The sequence below is a fragment of the Chinchilla lanigera genome, unplaced genomic scaffold, assembly GCF_000276665.1.
Source record: "Chinchilla lanigera isolate Chin_1 unplaced genomic scaffold, ChiLan1.0 scaffold00140, whole genome shotgun sequence".
Taxonomy (NCBI): Eukaryota; Metazoa; Chordata; class Mammalia; order Rodentia; family Chinchillidae; genus Chinchilla; species Chinchilla lanigera.
In genome coordinates, this window is record NW_004955541.1 from 3,215,591 (window position 1) to 3,234,009 (window position 18,419).

Sequence of the window (18,419 nt, forward strand, 5' to 3'; positions counted from 1 at the left end):
GAGTCCTGGAGGGTAAGGACAGGGCACACCCAGGACCTCAGGAGAGGGCACTGCACAGGCTGAGCTCCGGTGGCTGTACCCACATGCACTGTGTACACAGTTCACCCATGCACATGGCACACCCGTGCACAGCCCACATGGCACATTTGTGTACACACCACACGGGTGCCTGTACATGGCTCACACATGCTCATGCAGCCTCATGTACACTCATGCAGCGCACACCCCACCCTGCCCTTGGGTCTGCATCTCTGGGAGGCCAGGGCTCCGGCGCCAACCCCATCAGCTTCGTGTGGTGTGTGGGAGCATGAGGTTCCAGCCCCCAGGCTCCTCACACAATGGGCAGGTCCCCCAGATGCCAGGGACAGATGGTACCACCTTGCCACCCACTGGTGTCTCACAGGGCACAGGCGCAGTGCCTTCCATGGAGCTGAAGGTTTCTCGATGCAGCTCATGGGCCTTGGTCCATTGCCACTGCATGTCTAGGTAGGAGCTGCTGAGCTCATGCCACCTGAATATGTGGGCGGGGCCTGCTCTGCCAGCGGTGCCCTACTGGGCCTACGGACACGTGACGGTGATGGAGACACCCAGCCACGCCATCTCTTTCTGGTCTGAGACTGGATACGGCGACCCAGCCCAGGGGTGGGGGCTGGGTCATGGGATAATTTGGAGCCCCTCCATCGCCCAGGCCACCCACCACAGGGAGTGGAGGCAGTGTGGTCCCCACAGGGGCATGGCACCGGCCCAAGATCAGGCTTTCTCCACCTTCTCACAATGGGCCTGGCCCAGGGGAAGCTCCATGAGTGGACTCACGGGTCTGGCAGGAGCATCACTGACCCTTGAGACGGGCAATATCCACCCAGAACTTTTGTCTGGAGTGGCTAGTGAGGCTTGGGGGCTGCATCAGAAAAACTCACATACAGGCTCCTGGTGGGCTGAGGCGGGACACCTCGTTTTGCTCACTGGGAAGGGGTTTTACACAGAAAGATTTCAATGCTGTGTATTACAGCATAGCATGAACTCGTGGCTCTGTCAGGTAGAGGCACACAGCTGTGCGTGTTTGGCAGATGAGTCCCCTGTGGGTTGTTGAGGGCCCGCGGTGGGGGCCAGGAGGGGCCCGGGTGGGCGGTGAGAGTGCAGGGAGGTGGGCCAGCGACTGTGCTGAGACTGCATGCCCACTGCCGAGCTGAGGCACACACGTTTGCTGGACACGTGAGCAAGGTTGAAGCTCCTTTAAGAAGCAATCAACCCTGTGACTGCACTGCAGCCTGGCCTGCCTCCAGCCCTCCAGCTGGCCCCAATCCCTTGTCTGGGGTGTGGGAGGAAGCACTTGGGGATCATCTGTGGCTCCCCTGCCCACCCAAAGCCACCAAAGCAAGGCTTGAGCATTTTCAACGAGCAACTCATTTATTTCCAACAGTACTTCAGGGTGAGGGCGACCACGCTCCCCTCAATGACACCCCTGCACCCCTACCTGGCCAGCACCCCACACAACACATGGGGAGCCTGGAAGGGCCACAGCCAGGCAGTGTGTGAACCCCAACACCCGGGACCCAGCAGTTCCCCCTCCCCCACCACCCCGGCTTGCAGGTCCAGACAGAAAGAACCAGGCACAGCACATCGGGAAGAGCCCATGCACTAGGGTTGCTCGTGGACCCCATGCCTGCAGGCTATCTGCTTTCCACTTTGGCAAAAAACAAAGTAAACTTCCAGAAACAGAAAAAAAGAAACTAAACCAGCAGGCTGTGCCCAAAGCCCTCTCAGTCCACCTGGCTGCCTCTCACATGGCAGGCTGTCCCCACAGAGCCCGGGGCCATACTGCAGGGGACTGGCTTCCAAGCTCAGGAGTGGGCAGGTGGCAGCCCACGTCACCTGTCATTTACAGTGGCAGGAGAGACACACGGTAGCATCACGGAGAGGCACAGGAGAAGAGGTGGGGCTGCCACAGGAGCCCAGATTCCAGTCAGTGACGTAGGCAACACAGAGCTCAGCCTAGTGGCCCAAGGCACCTCCAGAGGGGCCACGAAAGGACAAGGGCCCAGGCAATGGCTCTGTCCCTGTGGACTGGGCACGTTGGGGAGCTGAGGAGCAAGGGCAGGCCGTGGCTGGCCCAGCCTGGATCGGTGGTGGAGGTGCTGGGGCCCCTCCCACAAAGGCCCCAGGGTGGTGTTGGTGGCAGGTGATGCACCTCACATACACAGATCCACCCCTCTCCTGCAGGGCAGTGGGGAGCTGGGGAGGGCCTGAGAGCAGGGCAGCTACAACCCCTCCAGCCGCAAAGCAGCCACAGCAGGGGATGCGGCGAGCCAAATGACCTCCCTGCTGCTGGCCAGGGTCACAGACATCACCCACACACGACTGTGCCACCTCGACTCCAGGACACAATCCCAGCGTCCAACCCAGGAAAAACGGAATCCACCTGAGGCTGCCAAGCCTGGTGGTGAGAAGAGCAGGGAAGTGGTGGCTGCAGCTCTGGAGGGCGAGGAGAACGGGGTGGGGACAGTGCCTCTGAGACGTCACAGTGCAGGGCGCCACAGCATGGTGGGGATCTAGTTCCGCAAGGCAGCCAACCTGGAAGTCAACACAAGACTCTGAGACAGGCAGGGCAGGGGTCAGGAACACTGCACCATCAGATGCGAGCTGCAGCCCCACTCAGCACCACTGTCCCGTACGCGCCCCCCCCCCCCCCCCCCGGTCCCCACAGCTCAAGGTTGTCCTGCGACGGCACTAATGAAAGACCGGCCAATGGGCACAGCCAAGAACACCCCCAAGGGAGCCCTGAGCGGACAGCCGCGTGGCCACTCCAAGCCCCCACCCCACACTGGACACGGCCCCACCTCCGCGACAGCTGGTCCTCCTGGCTGCGCACGGAGCTCTCGCCCACAGCTGAGGCACCCTCGGGCAGCTGGCTGAGCTGGTCCAGCACCTCGAGCCCATTCTCCTCGGCAATCTGCACGATGAGGCTGTCCACCTGCTCCTGGGGTGTGGTCAGCGTGGTGGCTGAGCTCATGGAGTCCTCCATCACCTGAGGGGATGTTGAGGCAGTGGGGGCTGGGCCATTGGCACCCCAGACTTGCAGGGCCCCACCCCACCCCAGCTGTGTGGCTGCTCTGCCCAGAATGCTTTCTCTGTCCCCGTCCCCCATAGGGAGTGGCCTGCCACCCACCCCACCCTGCCATGCTGTGCCTGCCTCTCGGGGGCACTTTCTACATCATTTTGTGCTTGTGATCACCTGGGCCTCCCCAGCAGGGACAGAGTGCCCACCCCTCTCCAAGCCCACCAGAGATTTTCTCAGAGGGCTCTCAGTGAGCTACCCCTCCGGACACGCTCCACCGCAGGCCACGTGACCACATACCGACGTGTGCACATCCAGGTTCTGCACTTGCTGCTCGAACCTGTCCATCACTGCAGACACCTTCTGCAGGTCCATGGAGCTCAGGGCCTTGTCCAGTGCTTTGGTCACCTGGGCCATGTTCTTGGTCACCTGGGCCAGAGAGGGTGGGAGAAGGGAACAGGGTCATCCACGGGCCCAGGTCCTGACTCAGGAAATGCTACAGGCTCAATGCCCATGCACACTGACCCAGGACATGGCCACTTGGGGGCTGGTGACAGCACAGTGGGGCTTCCAAGGGGATCCTGCTATGGAGCCAATGTGTCAGATGTGACCTCTGTGGCACATGGGAAACCCTTCCTGAGCCTGCCTGTGTCCACGCCAGCCTGGCTCCCGCAGACCCGGCTTCTCTCTGCCCTAAGACTGCCCCTTCCAGTCACCAGAACCCTTGCACTCACCCCCTTCATGGTCACAGCTGTCTGTACTTTGGAGGCTACTGCGTCTACGCGGGACGCCATGCGCAGCCAATTCACGCCTTCATTCTTCTTGCGGATAGCGTTCTCCGCATACACCCGGGCACACTCCACGTTCTTCTGCTGGAGCGCCTAAGAGCCAGAGGGGCACTCATGGGTACCTTGGCCATCATTCCCCTGTAGAAAGCCTTGTGCTAGCCTCTGAGGGCACAGCTTGCTGTTGTGGGGGCTCCTGCAGCCCTCCCCAGGGTGCACATCAGGAACACCTGAGACCCAGGCCTGCACAGGAGCAGCATCTGAGGACAGAGGGTGGCAGTGGGCAGCCTGCAAGGGCTCAAGGCCCCCGAAGAGCTCAGCCCAAGAGCACAGGGAAGCATGCATGGCACTCAGGGTCTGCAGACCCGGCCGCAGGGAGGAAGATACAGAGCACCATGACTCAGGCTGCAGGCAGCTGCCTGTACCCTTTCAGCCTGGGAGCTCTGAGTTTGAGTGGAGTTCCCAAACATAAACTGCAGGGCTCCTTCACCAACAAGGTGCCATTTTAAGAACTGCACAGACTTGGCTTACAGCCCCCGAAAGCAGCCACCCCTCTTTCCTTCTCCTGCCTCTCCCAGCTGAGGCCCCACAAGTCTCTCGTCCCAACCCCCTGGAGGGCAGCCTGCACTTCTGCCAGACCCTGATGCCCTGGGACCAGTCCCACAAGAGAGAGCAGGAAGCCCATTCCCAACAACTCAGGGCAAAGCAAGCTTGGAAGGCGCGGAAAGGATGCGTGAGGACAGAGAGAACAGGCTGCAGATGAAGCCACCTTGTTCCTGTGTGCCTGCTCGGCTCACAGAAAAGAACAGGTGCCAAAACAAAACAGCAAACAAGAATGAGGTGAAAACATCGCCCCTGGGCCCAGGGGGCCACGCACCTTCTTCACTTTGGCCTGCTCAGCTTTGGAGTCCTTGTCCGCTTTCTTGGCGAGCTTCTCCAGCTGCTTCGCTGTGAACTGGAAGAGGTCGTGTGTCACCCACACACAGGACCCGTGACAGACATCTACTCCAGGCCCTACCCGTGTGTGTCCTGGCAGCCACCCCGGGGCTATGAGACAGCCACCACGTAAGCAAGGAAATACTCTCTCTCTGTGAGAACAGGGTCACGTCAGGCCTTGTAAAATCCTGTCCTCTCCATGAACACCGTGATCTCATTGTCCCCCACAGCCAGGTGACAGTGAGCCACTCTGACCCCAACGCTGCTCACAGAAGGGCTTTCAACTTGGAAAAGAATGGCGAGAACCTGCTCCATGGTCACCCGCAAACAACAGCACAGAGCTCAGATAAAAATACTCCTTGAAGCAGTCTCTTCATAGAAGACTGCACACCACCTCCCCGAGGCCTAACTTCTGTATTAACCCCAATAGGAATTGACATCAGAGTCCCCAGAGCATGTCTGGCCACCCCAGTCTAAAGCCAGACAGGCCCTGGCTGCTAGCACGTCACAGGTTCGTAACCCTGCAGGCCCCAACATGGGGTCTCCCACACCCACCACTCTAGTGAGGACATCTGCCCACAGGGGTACTCTTAAGAATATTCCACAGCTACATCCTATGGCTTGCAAACCTCCCTCCTACTCAGAACCAGTGATGAAGAAGAAGCTGATCCTGGATGAGTAACTGTGGAAGATCTAAGGGAACACGGCAGGACAGGCACTGAGCTGCCAGCAAGCTATCAGCACCACTCCAATGGTATACTTCCAATGTGTAACCTCCGATGTTTGTGCAGCCTGTAATCTCAGCTCAATGGGAGGATCATAAGTGGAAGCCAAGCCTGGGCAAGTTAGCGAGATTGTCTCAAAATTTAAAAAATGGGATGTAGTTCAGGGTGAAAGCTCTGGGTTCAATCCCCAGTACCACCACCAAAGGAAATGATCTGTAACAGATTTGAGGGAGTTTTACATCCTTTGCAGACCGTCCACAAACGTGCATAGACTCAAACTATGCTTCTTGAAGATAATGCTCTTTTACAGAGCAACTTGAGCCATCCACTTCTACTCAGGGGCGCACAAGAGCCAACGCGTCATTCAGCCACTTCATGATCCCATCTGGCTAGGTCAGCAATCTGAGCCCTGTGTGGCCATTGCTCAAATTTTACAATCTGTCCCCCACTTTGTTTCTGAGGATCTGCATATTTCTGGGGACTTGTCCTGCTTGTTTTCATTTGTTAACTGGCAGGTTAGGGCTGGGGTGAACAGTCCTTGGGCACATACCTTCAACTGGAACAGTGTATCTGCAAAGACAGAGGAAACAGTCTGAGGGTTTTAAGAAACATGAGGAGGGGTGCTTATAGCAAGAGATGGACTGGAAGGTCCTAGGGATGCTGGAAGCCAGCATGCAACACATATACAGACAGCATTCACCTGGGCTGCTGCCAGGCCTGGCCCCTTATCAGCCCCAGGGTTCAAGCCGACACAAACCGCCTCCCCCCCCCACCAAACCTTTTCCTTATTGGGAACACAGGCAGCACAGCCACCCACAAAAGGTGAGAGGCAACAGACGAGGGCTGTGCACAGCTCCCTCTCACCCATCGCTAGAACCTGTGACAGTGGTTTACAATTAATACTGCTTTGCCAAAGACCTTGGAATTTTTTCCCAACCTGGAATTGTTTTCCAATATTTGTGAAACGTTTTCATAAATGTTTAGCACGTAACAGTCTACCCTTTCACATACGCTATTTTCCCAAACTTAAATGGATAGAAATGGCAAGGTGATAACCTTCTGGCCATCAGAGAGCTGGCTTGCTGGCAACTGTCACTTCTAAGGCACTGCATCAGGTTCAGGGCACCTTCATGATCCATGCTTGGCTGTATCGAGTAATGCATCATTACCCAAACTTGCTACTCATCCACCAAAACTCAGGGCCAGGTGGACCAGACTGACCTTAGTCTACTAAGTTTCTAACCCTGCTAGCAGGAAGGTTCGCCCCTGCAGATGCACACCACATTCCACACCTGGGACCAAAGCTCCCGAATGACACCTGGGTTTCGGATGAGCTCTGCAGCCACCAACCCATCATGCCTCAGAGCAGTGCTGACCAGGGCCAGTGTTGGCTGGGACTCTGTCACTGGACACGGACGAGGCAGCACTGCCCAGGCGTGGCCCACCCGTCTGGCCAGACCCACCTCCAGCCTCGGTGTCCTCATCTAGACTGTGGATCACACACAGATACCTGATTGGGCCTAGGGAAAGTCCCCTAGGAGTCCAGCCACGCTGTTTCAGGGCCGGGCCTGGAGGTGAATGTTGCCTATTCAGTCTGCACAGAGCTCCTGCACATTTCCTTTATGACAAGGGCATGGTTCACAGCTTTGTACTTTTCAAAAGGCTTTTTTAAAATATATATATAAAAAGTCTATCACACAAGCCTATAAACGTTTTCACGAATGGAGGTACCTTCACCTTGCCACTGATTCTTCTAGTCCTTTGGGGTTTTTTTCTACTGGGAATTGAACTCAGGACCTTGCACTTGCCAGGTGGGAGCTCGTGCCACTGAACTATATCCCCGGGTGTTTTGTTTTTCAGACAGGGTCTTGCTATGTCGCCCAGGCTTGGACTCCAGATCCCCCTCCCTCACCTCCCCAGTGCTGGGGTCACAGGTGTGCCCGCACACCTAGTTCTTCTAGTTCTTTGGTACCCTGAGCTCAGGGCACCTGGAGGTGGAAGAGGACCAGGGAGGAGAGTAGAAGAGGTGGCTCCGCCCCAGTCTGCCTCCCTACCTCGAAGAGCTGCTGTAAGGCAAACAGGGCAGTAAGAACTCAAAGCTTTTGCTCAAGCAATTCCTGTTTCTCTGGGTGGTGTGCTGGGGTCAGGGGTGCAATTGTCACCTTTTCTGGTACGCTCTGACCCCACATTCCAAGCCCCACAGGCCAAGGACGGTATCTGCTGTCCATTCACAGTAGCGAGCTGGCGGGAAGGAAGCCACACAGCGCCTGGGACGGAGCAGGGGTCTGGGGTCCAAGTCTCCGGTCGGGACCCAGATGGAGGCCCGCGAGACCGGGGTCGGGTCGGGATCGGTCGTCGAGATCGAGGGTGTAGGCCCGGGGGACGGCTGTCGGGCCGGGATCGAGGGTCGGGAGTCTAGGGAGCCCCACCCGCAGCCCCAGTTGGGCGACGGCCCTTACCGTCCATGGCCGGTCCGAGGCGCACCCCTCGGGGCAGCGAAGCAACACCCGCACTCCGACCAGCGGGACGCGGCGGGGACTTCCGGGGTGGCTGCCACTTCCGGTCGCGCGGCCTGCTCTCGCGTGAGGACGGCGCTCGCCTTGGGCTGTTAGCTCGAGAGCTCGCGAGGCGTGCGGTTGCCGTGGTGACCGGCGGGCGTTGGGAAGAGGGTGGGTTTGTGAGTTAGCGGGGTAGGCTGGGGCCGAGGAGGTTGGGGACGCCGGCGCCCGCGGGGTGGTGGGCTCCCCATGGGACTTTCCAAAAGCAAGGCGGAACACAGGAAAGGTAACGGCGCAGCCGCCGAACCAGATCCCTGCCCGTTCCCCGGACCTGCTGGGCGCCTCGCCTGAGTGCATAGGTTGTGGCTCCGATTCGTTGCTCTTGTATTGCAGGTGAGGAGCAGAAGAAGAGTTCGTCCTATTTCTTTGCAAAGTCTAAGGACAAACTGATGGAGAGGCAGTCCCAGGAGACTAGACAAACAGACGGGGAGGCTGGCAAGCCCTCAGACAGCCCTCTGGCGACGGCGACAGCCACACACAGACAGCCTTATGCTTCCTGGGAAGGTAGGAGACCCCAGGAGGCCTGCACTGAAGTCGAGGCGCTCAGGCATTGGGGTGAAGAGGGGCCTCAGTTTCTAAGACTCTGGTGACGCTGACACCTGTAATCTGGGAGGCTGAGGCAGGAGGATCGCGAGTTGGAGCTCTGCCTGGACAATTTAGAGAAAATTTGTCTCAAAAAATAAAAGCTGGGCTGAGGACATTGCTTAGTTCAAAGTCCCTGGGTTTAATTCTCAGTACCCAGTCCTCCCAAAAGGGCAGGAGAAGCCCAAGTACATATTTATCATGTGGGTTGTGAAGAAAACACTGTTAAGTATCTAAAAGGGAGATGTGATGGGATCTGTGCCTTGGAAAGGTCTTTCTGACCCCAAAACCGGGATTGGTAGGGAAGCAAAGGGCTCAGGGAGGAGCCCCACCCAAGGCCAAGCTGGAACCTGGTGGGAAGCAGGAGACAGTGTTGGCAGCAATTCCGGAAGGGTCAGGAGATGGAAGCAGCAGGAACTGCTCTTTGTGAAGTGGGCAGAGGGTGGCCCAGATGTGGAAGAGTGACAGGAGGAGTACTGGCCTGGCAGGGGATGGGTCATCTTAGACTGAGATGCCTGTGGCATCAGCGAGGGGTGCAGCAGGAGACAGTTTGAAATCAGGTGCTGGGATTCGGTGGGAGGCCCCACTTGAAATTGGGAGCCCCTCAGTCAAGGGCTGTCGGTGTTCTGATGAGTGATGGAAAATGCTGCTCCACTCTCAGGATGCCTCCACTGCAGTTACAGAAAAGCCAAGGGGGTCCAGTGATACAGTTCAGCGGCACAGAGCCTGCCTGTCAAGTGCAAGGTCCTGAGTTCGATTCTCTGTACCAAAAAAAAAGCCAGCAGATCAACTGTCACCAAGTGTTTAAGGTCTCAAAGGAAAGAGCAGAAACAGGCGTCCAGAGCAGTTGCTCAGCAGCACAGCTGTGACATCAAGGCCTTTACCATCCTCACTGTCAAGGACGGTTTTCTCTATAGCCTCCAGGGAAGCCAGAGGGCTCTGCTGTTGCACACAGAACTGCAAGAAGCGGTTCTCGCTGCTGCTGTTGGCCAGAGGGGACAAAGTCTCTGCCAGCAAAGGACTGTCAGTGAAGGGCACCAGCAGCATCTGTCACACAGTGTCACTCAGGGTTAGAAGGCAGACATGAAAACAGGTTAGCCAAACACTGAGGCGCACACCTGTGACCTCAGAACTTGGGAGGCTAAGATAGGAGGACTGCAAGTTTGAATCTCACCTGGGAAATTCAGTGAGTCTGTCTCAAAATGAAAAATAAGCCAGGTGCAGTGGTGCATACCTGTAATCCCAGCACTTGGGAGGCTGAGGCAGGAGGATCACCAGTTCCAGGCAGCCTGAGCTACACAGTGAGACCCTGTAAGGCTGGCTTTTTAAGACAGATGGTGAAGACAGGTTTCACCAACAATGGAACATTTTCAGCCGGAACAAGGAGCAAGCCACATCCGGCACTGTGGAGCAACCCCAAACTCGTAGCCCAGGAAAAGAAGCTTTGGTCAAGGACTCCTTTGGACATAAGGACTTTGGACATAAGGACTCCTGTGTGTGCAGTGTCCTAAAAGAGAGCAGTAGAAAGAAGTGGTCTGTGGCCACTGGGGCCAGGGTTGGGAGTGGGGTGAGCCATGAGCACAGGGGGCTTGTAGTGATGGAAATGTTCTTAGAACTACACCTGGGGACACAGAAAGGGTCAGCTGTGCTGTGTACCCACAGCAGGTCGCCTCGGTAAAGATAAGCATTAGGACACATGGAAAGGTGAAAGAACACAGTAACTGCGTCTGGCTGGGCACAGTGGTGTGCACCTGGAGTCCTGCTCCTCGGGAGGCTGAGGAAGAGGATGGCTTGAGGATGGCTAGGCCATGTGACAAGGCCCCATCTCCAGAGAAGTTGCATCATTGGTGCCCATCTCTGAGGCTGGGAGCCACACAGGTACAGGCTGCAGTGAACACCTCAAGCGCGGGGCTAGGCTGTGAGGGAATAAGCCTGTAGGAGGCCCCACCCAGCTGAGCCTGCTGAGGTGCAGCACCCAGTAACATCTGCCAGCAGCTGCTGGGACCCCTGCAGGAGTAACTGCTAGGCCATATCTGTCCTGGGCTCCCACCCATGTAGTTGTGAGGAAGAAAGGTTGTTTTACACTGCTGGGGTCTGGGGTAGGGCAGAGGCCAGGTCAAGGGGAAGCAGCAGGCCAGAGAGATGTTTGTCCTGAGTCGGTCAGCATGGTGGCTGGGATGGGAGTGTCACACTGCGCTTACAGTGTCTGCAGAGCTCAGGACTTTGCTCTACTAAACCTTCGGCATGTTTTGTAGAGATTAACACATCACCTATTTATGGTCAGCCTCTTCCAGGATGATGGAAATGCTACTGAAAAATGATCCAGTTTCTTCAGTGAATACGTGGCACAAAGAAAGGAGGCATTGTAATGAACCAAAATTTCAGTGTGTAAACCTTATTTATGTTTTTTTGGGACAGGGTCTCTCTAATAGCACAGGCTGACCTTGAACTTGAAGTCCTCCTGCCTCAGCCTCCCAAGTGCTGGGATTACAAGTGTGTACCACCATAGGGTGGGTTCTTCTGACAGACTGAGTATTAGGTAATTATATAGAATCTAGGTTAATTTTGTTAGATGTAATAATGGTACTGTAAATAAGATAAAATAAAGTCTTTATCTGATAGAGATACACTGTAATATGTAGTAGAATTATATGGAATTTGCTTGAAAATACTGAGAAAAAATGAGGAAAACAGACTAACATTGATTGAAGCTGCGTGGTGCAGATATAGATATCATACCATCCTATTTTCACGTGCTTGAATATTTCCATAGTAAGTTTGTTCTGAGGTAGAATATGCGAAGTTGTAAGAGGATTTTTAAAAATAAATGGGGAAAATAAAAAATAAATAAACTGGGGGAGGGAGGGTGGAAGTAAAAGAATTAAGATATGTTATATACATGTCCCAACTCCCCATGATGAATGTAATCATGTACTGCAAACATGTACTAGTAAAATTTTTTTAAAAATAAACTAAGAGACATTCTATGAGCTATTTATTTATTCTGGTTTTATTGTTTATTTTTTGTTTTTTTGAGACAGGGTATAGTTTAGGCTGGCCTTGAACTCACTGGGTAGCTCAGGCTAGCCTTAAACTCAAGGTAATACTCCTGGCTCAGCCCCCTGAGTGCTGGAATTACCAGCATGCACCACCAACCCAGCTCCTGTCAGCTATTTAAAACTACCATGCTGTAGCCAGGTGGTGTGGCACATTCTTTTTTTTTTTTTTTTGGTTTTTCTCCGGTACCGGGAACCGAACTCACGACCTTGCGCTTGCCAGGCAGGGGTGTGGGACATTCTTATGATCCCAGCTACTTGTCAAGCTGTGGAAGGAGGTTTAAAAGTTCAGGGCCAGTGCTCGCTTCGGCAGCACATATACTAAAAAAAAGTTCAGGGCCAGCTTGGGCAACTTTGAGAGACCTGTCTCAAACTAAAAATAACTAAATAAAAAGCATGGGGGTATAAAAATAACTAAATAAAAAGCAGTGGCGGAGAGCTTGTCTGGCACAGGGAGGCCCTGGGTTTGACCCGTGCAGAGGAAGACGCCCATCTCCAAAGCTGTCAGCTATGCCATGTGGTCTGTGCTTCTCTGGATGACAGGGTGGGAGGGAGGCAGACGGTAGTATCAGGAGCTCAGGATGGGGCCGGGGGTACAGTAACTGCTGAGAGCAGTGAGGGTATCCTGGGTCCCAATGGAGAGGCTGTGTGTGATCTGGGGTCCTTTTCTGCCCACACACACACTGGCCATGTTGGTTCCAGTATCCACGCTGTCCTGCAGTCAGTAGAGTGTGGACACACAGCATGGGTGCAGGCACACAGGACCACTGTGGCCTGCTCTTTCAACTTTCTATGTACACATTTTAAAAATAACAAATTTGCTGGGTGTGGGGTGCATGCCTGTAAGTTCAGCACTCAGGAGGCTGAAGCAGGAGGATCGCTGAGAGTTTGAGGCCAGCCTGGGTTACAAAGTGAGTTCAAGACCAGCCTGAGCTGCATAGAGAGACCCTGTCTCAAAAAGACAATAAAATAAAATAAAATAAAATAAAAAATTTAAAAATACCTCAAAAGTTGTAATAGTTAAAATATAGTTTTAGCCTGTAATCCCTACACTCAGGAGCCTGAGGCAGATCACCTGGAGTTCAAGGCAAGCATGGGTTACATAGTTCAAGGTTAGACTGAACTATGTAGTGAGACCCTTTCTCAAAAAACCCCTGAAGTAATAATAATGTCTAGTTTTAATACAAAAAAAGATCCTCTCTTTTCGTATTAGGTTTAGTGGTGCACACCTATAATGCCAAACTATTCAGGAGGCTGAGGCAGGAGGATCTCTGTGAGTTCAAGGCCAGCCTGGGTGCATAGAGTTGAAGACCAGTCTGACTACATAGTAAAACCCTGTCTCAAAAAAAAAAAAAAAAAAAAAAAAAAGTTAGTGCAAGGCCCTGAGTTCAGTTCCTAGCACAAAAAAAAAAAAAGAAAACTTCTCTCTAATCCCTTACAAAACTAATCAAAAATGGTCAAAAATATTTGTAACGTATAAAAGAGATCAAAGACTAACATATGAAGCACAGATCCACACCTTTTTCTGACACCTTGTAGAACACCTGGTCAAGCTCCTGCCCACAGCCCACAGCCCACAGGGAACTGGAGCTTCAGTCCTGGGCCTACACAGAACTGCATTCTGCCTACCCCCAGGGCACTGGAGAGGATTCCAGCCACGCCACACCTGGACTCCTGGTCCAAAGAACCTAAGAGAATAAACTTGGTGCTGATTCAGCCACTCATTTTTTTGTAGTCATTTGTGGTACAGTAATAGAAAATGAAGCCAGCACAGAATGCTGGGGTGGAGCTCAGCCATAGGCTGCTCCCCCGGTAGCCTTAAGGCCCTGGATTCAGTCCAGCCTGATAGCCAGGTGTGGTAATGCACATCTGCAATCCCAGCACTGTGAGAGGCTGAGCCAGAAAGATCATGTTTGACTCCAATCTGGGCATCTTAGTGATTCAGCTCTTAGTGAGACCCTGTCTCAAAAACATAGAGGCTGGGGGTACAGCTCAGTGACAAAGCCCTAGGCTCAGCCCGTGACACCATGGATGGATGGTGACAGATAGAGTCCAGGCTCTTGTGTAAGGTGAACAAAAAATTGCATGCAATCACAGGAAGAAATGCTCAGGGGAGGTTTGTGCCAAGAAAAACGTGGTGTGAACAGAAAAATAGTGCTGGGGCAACAGGAAAGTAAAAAGCACACACAGAGAAGACAGGCTTTCCCAGCTCTCTTAGGAGGGGCACCCCAGCCTCGTGCCTCTGATGGGTTTCTAGGTGAGGCTGCAGGCATGACTGACAGGGTGCTGTGTCACCCGAGGCAGGACATGTTCCAGAGTTCACCATGACTGAGTAACAGGGAGGAGGGCTGGTCTGGCTGCTGCCAAGCCTGAGTTGGTAGTGGGGGATGGTCTCCCAACCTCCACTGTGCTGCCTGTACTACTAGTACTGAAAACCAAAACAGTAGTACAGACAGTATGTATCAGGAGCCCTAGAAAGATGTACATCTCTAAATGATTCAAAGTCTTTTTTTTTTTTTTTTTTTCCTTTGGTCTTTTTGAGACAAGGTCTCGCTATGCAGTTCAGGCTGGCCTTGAGCTCACTTTGTAGCCCAGGCTGATCTCGAACTCACAATGATCATTCTGCCTCAGCCCCCCGAATGCTGGGATTACAGGCATGTGCCACTACATCCAGCATTAAAAGTCTTGTTTAGGGCCAAGGATGTAGCTCAGTGGCACAGTGCCTGCCTGGCAAGCGTGAGGTCCTGAGTTCCATTCCTAGTACCAAAAAAAACAAAAAAAGGTTGAAAAGTCTTATTTGGACTAGAGAGCTTCAGTAATGTAAAGGTGTTAATTCAAACACCAAATCCCCAGATCCTTTGGGGAACAGGTCCAGATTGCTGAGATAAAATTCAGGAGCAGCAGGAAGCCAGAGCATGCCAGGCCCTGGGCTAGCCCAGCAGGCACGCAGAGCTCAGGGAGCTCAGGGAGCTCAGGGAACTCAGGGAGGGAGAGCAGTTGACACTTGGACACATTAGGAAACAGAACGCTTACCAATGTTTTAACCTCAATCCTTACTCAAAAGTCAAAGTTTAACATAGCATATAAAACTATATAAAAATACCAAGTTAAAATGATTAAATGTTTTTATCAGTTTAGAACAGGGAATGCCTTTCTTAGTCTAAATTAATACATTTTGGGGGGTGCTGGGGATTGAACCCTAGGCTTCATGCGTGCCAGGTGTGCCTGCTACCACTGAGCTACACCCCAAACCTGATACAATCTTTACAGAAAATAATTTGACAATATGTACCAACATTTGAAAGCATTTATACAATTTGACCCAAAAGTTCCACTTTTAGTAATTTACCCTAACGCTCATAGTATGTAAATATGTAAGTGCAATGAAGCCAGGCATGATGGTGTATGCCTGGAATCCCAGCACCTGGAGGCTGAGGCAGGAGGATCACTGTGAGTTTGAGGCCTACCTGTGCTACAGTGAATTCAAGACCAGCCTGAAAAAGAAAAACAAACAAGCAATGGAAAGGATTTAAAAATTGGAAATAACCTACACCCTACACATTGAAGGGAGCTATTTGCATGAAGGATGGGACCCCACATACCAAGAGGGGCTGTAGCGGTGTGCAGACCCTCAGGTACAGCCCACGGTGCTGGGTGGAAAGCACCTTTCTATACTGAGTATGGGTGGAGATGTGGAAAACGTTTGGAAGGTGTACATTTTAAATTTTTTTTTTTTTTTTCTGGTACTGGGAATTGAACTCACCACTTTGCGCTTGACAGGCAGGAGCTGTGCCGCTGAGCTAAATCCCCAGCACCCTCATTTTAAATTTTTTAATTGCACATGTTGCAGTACACAGTGATTACACTTATCATGGGGAATTGGTACTTGTACATGAGCATGTTTTGAGTTTTAAGTCAATATCTATTACTTTTATTATATATTTTTTGAGACAGGATCTAAGTTGCCCAGATTGGCCTCAAAGTTGTGATTCTCCTGCCTCAGCCTTCTGAGGAGCTGGGTTTGCAGGTATGTGCCACTGTGTTTGGCTGTTTTTGTTAACCTATGATTATTTTGTGGGTGCTAGGAATAGAACCCAGGGCCTAGTGCATGCTAAGCACACCCTACCACTGCATATCTACTTTAATTAAAAACACTCATAACCTTTTGAAGTCTTAACATATATGATGATTTCTAATCAATATAAAAGTGAACGCCAATTTACTGTAAATACAAAATATGGTGAAATGCGATTTTTGGCTCCATATAGAGATAAAAAAGACAACCCAGGGCCTGGACAGGCCACATGTATCTGCAATGCATGGTCAAGGTTGAAGACTGGGTACCCATGTCTCCTCTGCTACCCCAACGACTGGTCCCCGGGAAGGCGACTTAGCTCCCTGTGCCTCTGTTCCCGTGAAATGTTGCCCTAGGGACCTATGCATAGTGCCCTGTGCTGCCGTGCTCTGTAGTTATTGCAGAGCTCAGAACAGCTGGCACAGATGCAAGGCACCTCAGGGCAGCATCAGGGCCGGGTTCGGCTCAGGCAGAGCACTCACGTAGCTTTAGCAAGGCCCAGGGTCCATCTCTAACACTACAAGAATAAATAAACTCCACTACTGTCCTCAGCAAGGACTATTCACCCTACTGTGTAACCAGCCCATGAGGGCTCCAGGGAGGAAGAAAAGTATGCTGCGCAACTGTTTGACCAGTGTAACTGTATTTTTGAAAATTTGTCTCAGTTCTTTGAGACAGTTTTGCAATGTAGCCCAGGGTGGCCTCAAGCTCAATTCTCCTGCCTCAGCCTCCGAAGTATGGGGGTTACAGATGCGTACCCCCACACCCAGCTATAATTGTGTCTTTGTAAAGCACGAGGCTGTGCTGACAGAGGCCAGGGTGCCCACTCCCATCTCAGCCTTGGTGCCATCCTTGGCACTGCACTGGGCTGACCCACTCCTTGTAACCCCAGTAAATACAAGGAAATATGGGCGACAGCAGAAGGTCCGTCTCTAGGTCTAGCAGTAAAGCATCTGGTAGAGTCCTGGATGGGGGGATCTGACCAGAGAGAACCCTGGGAACCTGGGCATGGGGACCTGAATTGCCACGACAGACCTACTGTCCCATCTGTTGCCGCAGCCAGCCTGTGGCACACAAACTCCTCAAGGGGTTTCCGGGATCCAAAACCCGCAGCTGAGCTGTGCAGCGTCTCTTCTGCTCACACGGTCTGGTTCGTCTCCTTCAACGAACATGGTACTGCCCCACATGCCTTCATGTGGAAGACACATCCCCACCATCCTCTAAATGCCTGGATGTTTTCTTCCCTCTAGACAAACCCGATGTGAAGCAGAAGTCGAGCAAGAAGAAAACTGTCATTCCACAGATCATCATCACTCGGGCCTCCACTGAGACCCTAGACAGCTACAATTCTCTAGGGAGTGAGGATCAGAGGACCATTCGGGAGCAGGCTGACTGGGGCCCCTATTCTCGACACAGGAACCCCAGCACCGCTGCCGCCTTCATCCCCCAGACCAAGGAATAAATGTGCACCGGGAGCTGTGTGTGCACTGAGCTTTGCTCTGCCCTGTGGGGAGCCCGTTATGGTGACCGTCACTGTGATCTAGTCCCACAGCATGGTAGCATGGTGGAGACCAGGGGGACCAGCTCGGGATGCACTGTGGGCCACTGTGGAAGCGAGCTGGCACATCCCTGTGCCCGTCAGAAGAGGCTGGCTGTGCAGAGCCATGGATAGCAGGTGGCATGGCCTGCTGACTGTGGGCGGCTAGAGCCCTGTCTCCTCCCTTCTGAAGGCATGTGGGGCAGTACCTGGAGGTCACGGTGAACACTGCGCCCCAAACTCTGGGGAAGGTCAGAGTCTGAGGACTAAGCCACGCATAATGGCTCGGGGCAGAGGGGTGGAGCCACACACCGGAAAGGGTCCTAGCTGACTGCAAGCTGACCCAGAGTAAGGAGGCCCGTAAGAGGCAGGTGTGCTGGTGCATGCCTGTACTCTAGCACTCGGGAAGGCTGAGGGAGGAGGGTTGCAAGTTCAAGCCCAGCCTGGACAACTTAGTAGCTTAGTGAGATGCTGTCTCAAAAAATCAAAAGGCTGGGGATGTAGCTCAGTGTGCAAGCCCTGGGTTCAGTCCCTAGATTGTAAAAGAAAGACCTGGAATAATATAAACTATCTGGAGGAGGGCAGCCAGGGCAGTTAGGCTGCAGGAGTGGCTTACCAGTGCTGTCCTCTTTTTGGCTCCATGGACGAAGCTCCCTAGGGTGGCGAGACAGTTGAGATCCAGCATGATGCCATGGGGCAGCCTCTCTGATGGTCACTCACTGCAACCTTTGGGCCAGGCTGCTACGAAGCCTTGCAAGCCTATCTAGTATACACATGCGCGCGCACACATACATGCACATGTGCATACAGAGAATCTAACCTATTAGTGTCCTAGCTAGTACATTCACACACACACACACACACACACACACAGACACACACAGTCCTGTCTACTATATACATGCATATATGCAGTCCTTTTTTTTGGTGCCAGGAATCAAACATGCAGTCCTATCTAGTACACACAGCACTCTAGTACATACACACATGCAGTCCCATCTAGTATATGCACACAGATGCAGTACTATCTAACATACACAGAGTCCTACTTTGTGCGCACACACACAGTCCTACCTACTACATACAATTACCTAGCTAGTAATATATACA

At 52.9% G+C, this 18,419-nt stretch overlaps 2 protein-coding genes across 5 annotated transcripts; one reads left to right on the top strand and one right to left on the bottom strand.

Annotated features, from left to right (window-relative positions):
• Window positions 1-1,381: 1,381 nt before the first annotated feature.
• On the bottom strand, window positions 1,382-8,046 carry Chmp1a (charged multivesicular body protein 1A). Of its 2 annotated transcripts, XM_005411048.2 has the most exons (8): window positions 7,961-8,046; window positions 7,664-7,768; window positions 6,052-6,071; window positions 4,718-4,795; window positions 3,790-3,936; window positions 3,356-3,484; window positions 2,838-3,025; window positions 1,382-2,571 (listed from the first exon to the last, which is right to left on the bottom strand). In XM_005411048.2, exons 1-8 carry the CDS (start codon window positions 7,965-7,967, stop codon window positions 2,550-2,552), a joined length of 696 nt encoding a protein of 231 aa, XP_005411105.1. In that variant the 5' UTR covers window positions 7,968-8,046; the 3' UTR covers window positions 1,382-2,549. The 2 variants fall into 2 exon arrangements, with proteins under 2 accessions (XP_005411105.1, XP_005411106.1); XM_005411049.2 differs by lacking the exon at window positions 7,664-7,768 and having other exon boundaries at window positions 7,961-8,044.
• Spata33 (spermatogenesis associated 33) lies at window positions 7,962-17,247 on the top strand. Of its 3 annotated transcripts, none has more exons than XM_005411046.1 (3): window positions 7,962-8,170; window positions 8,393-8,563; window positions 17,023-17,247. In XM_005411046.1, the coding sequence occupies exons 1-3, from the start codon at window positions 7,966-7,968 to the stop codon at window positions 17,232-17,234; spliced, it is 588 nt and encodes a 195-aa protein (XP_005411103.1). In that variant the 5' UTR covers window positions 7,962-7,965; the 3' UTR covers window positions 17,235-17,247. The 3 variants fall into 3 exon arrangements, with proteins under 3 accessions (XP_005411103.1, XP_013363400.1, XP_005411104.1); XM_013507946.1 differs by lacking the exon at window positions 17,023-17,247 and adding an exon at window positions 13,237-14,204; XM_005411047.2 differs by having other exon boundaries at window positions 8,146-8,285.
• The last annotated feature ends 1,172 nt before the right edge of the window (window positions 17,248-18,419 follow it).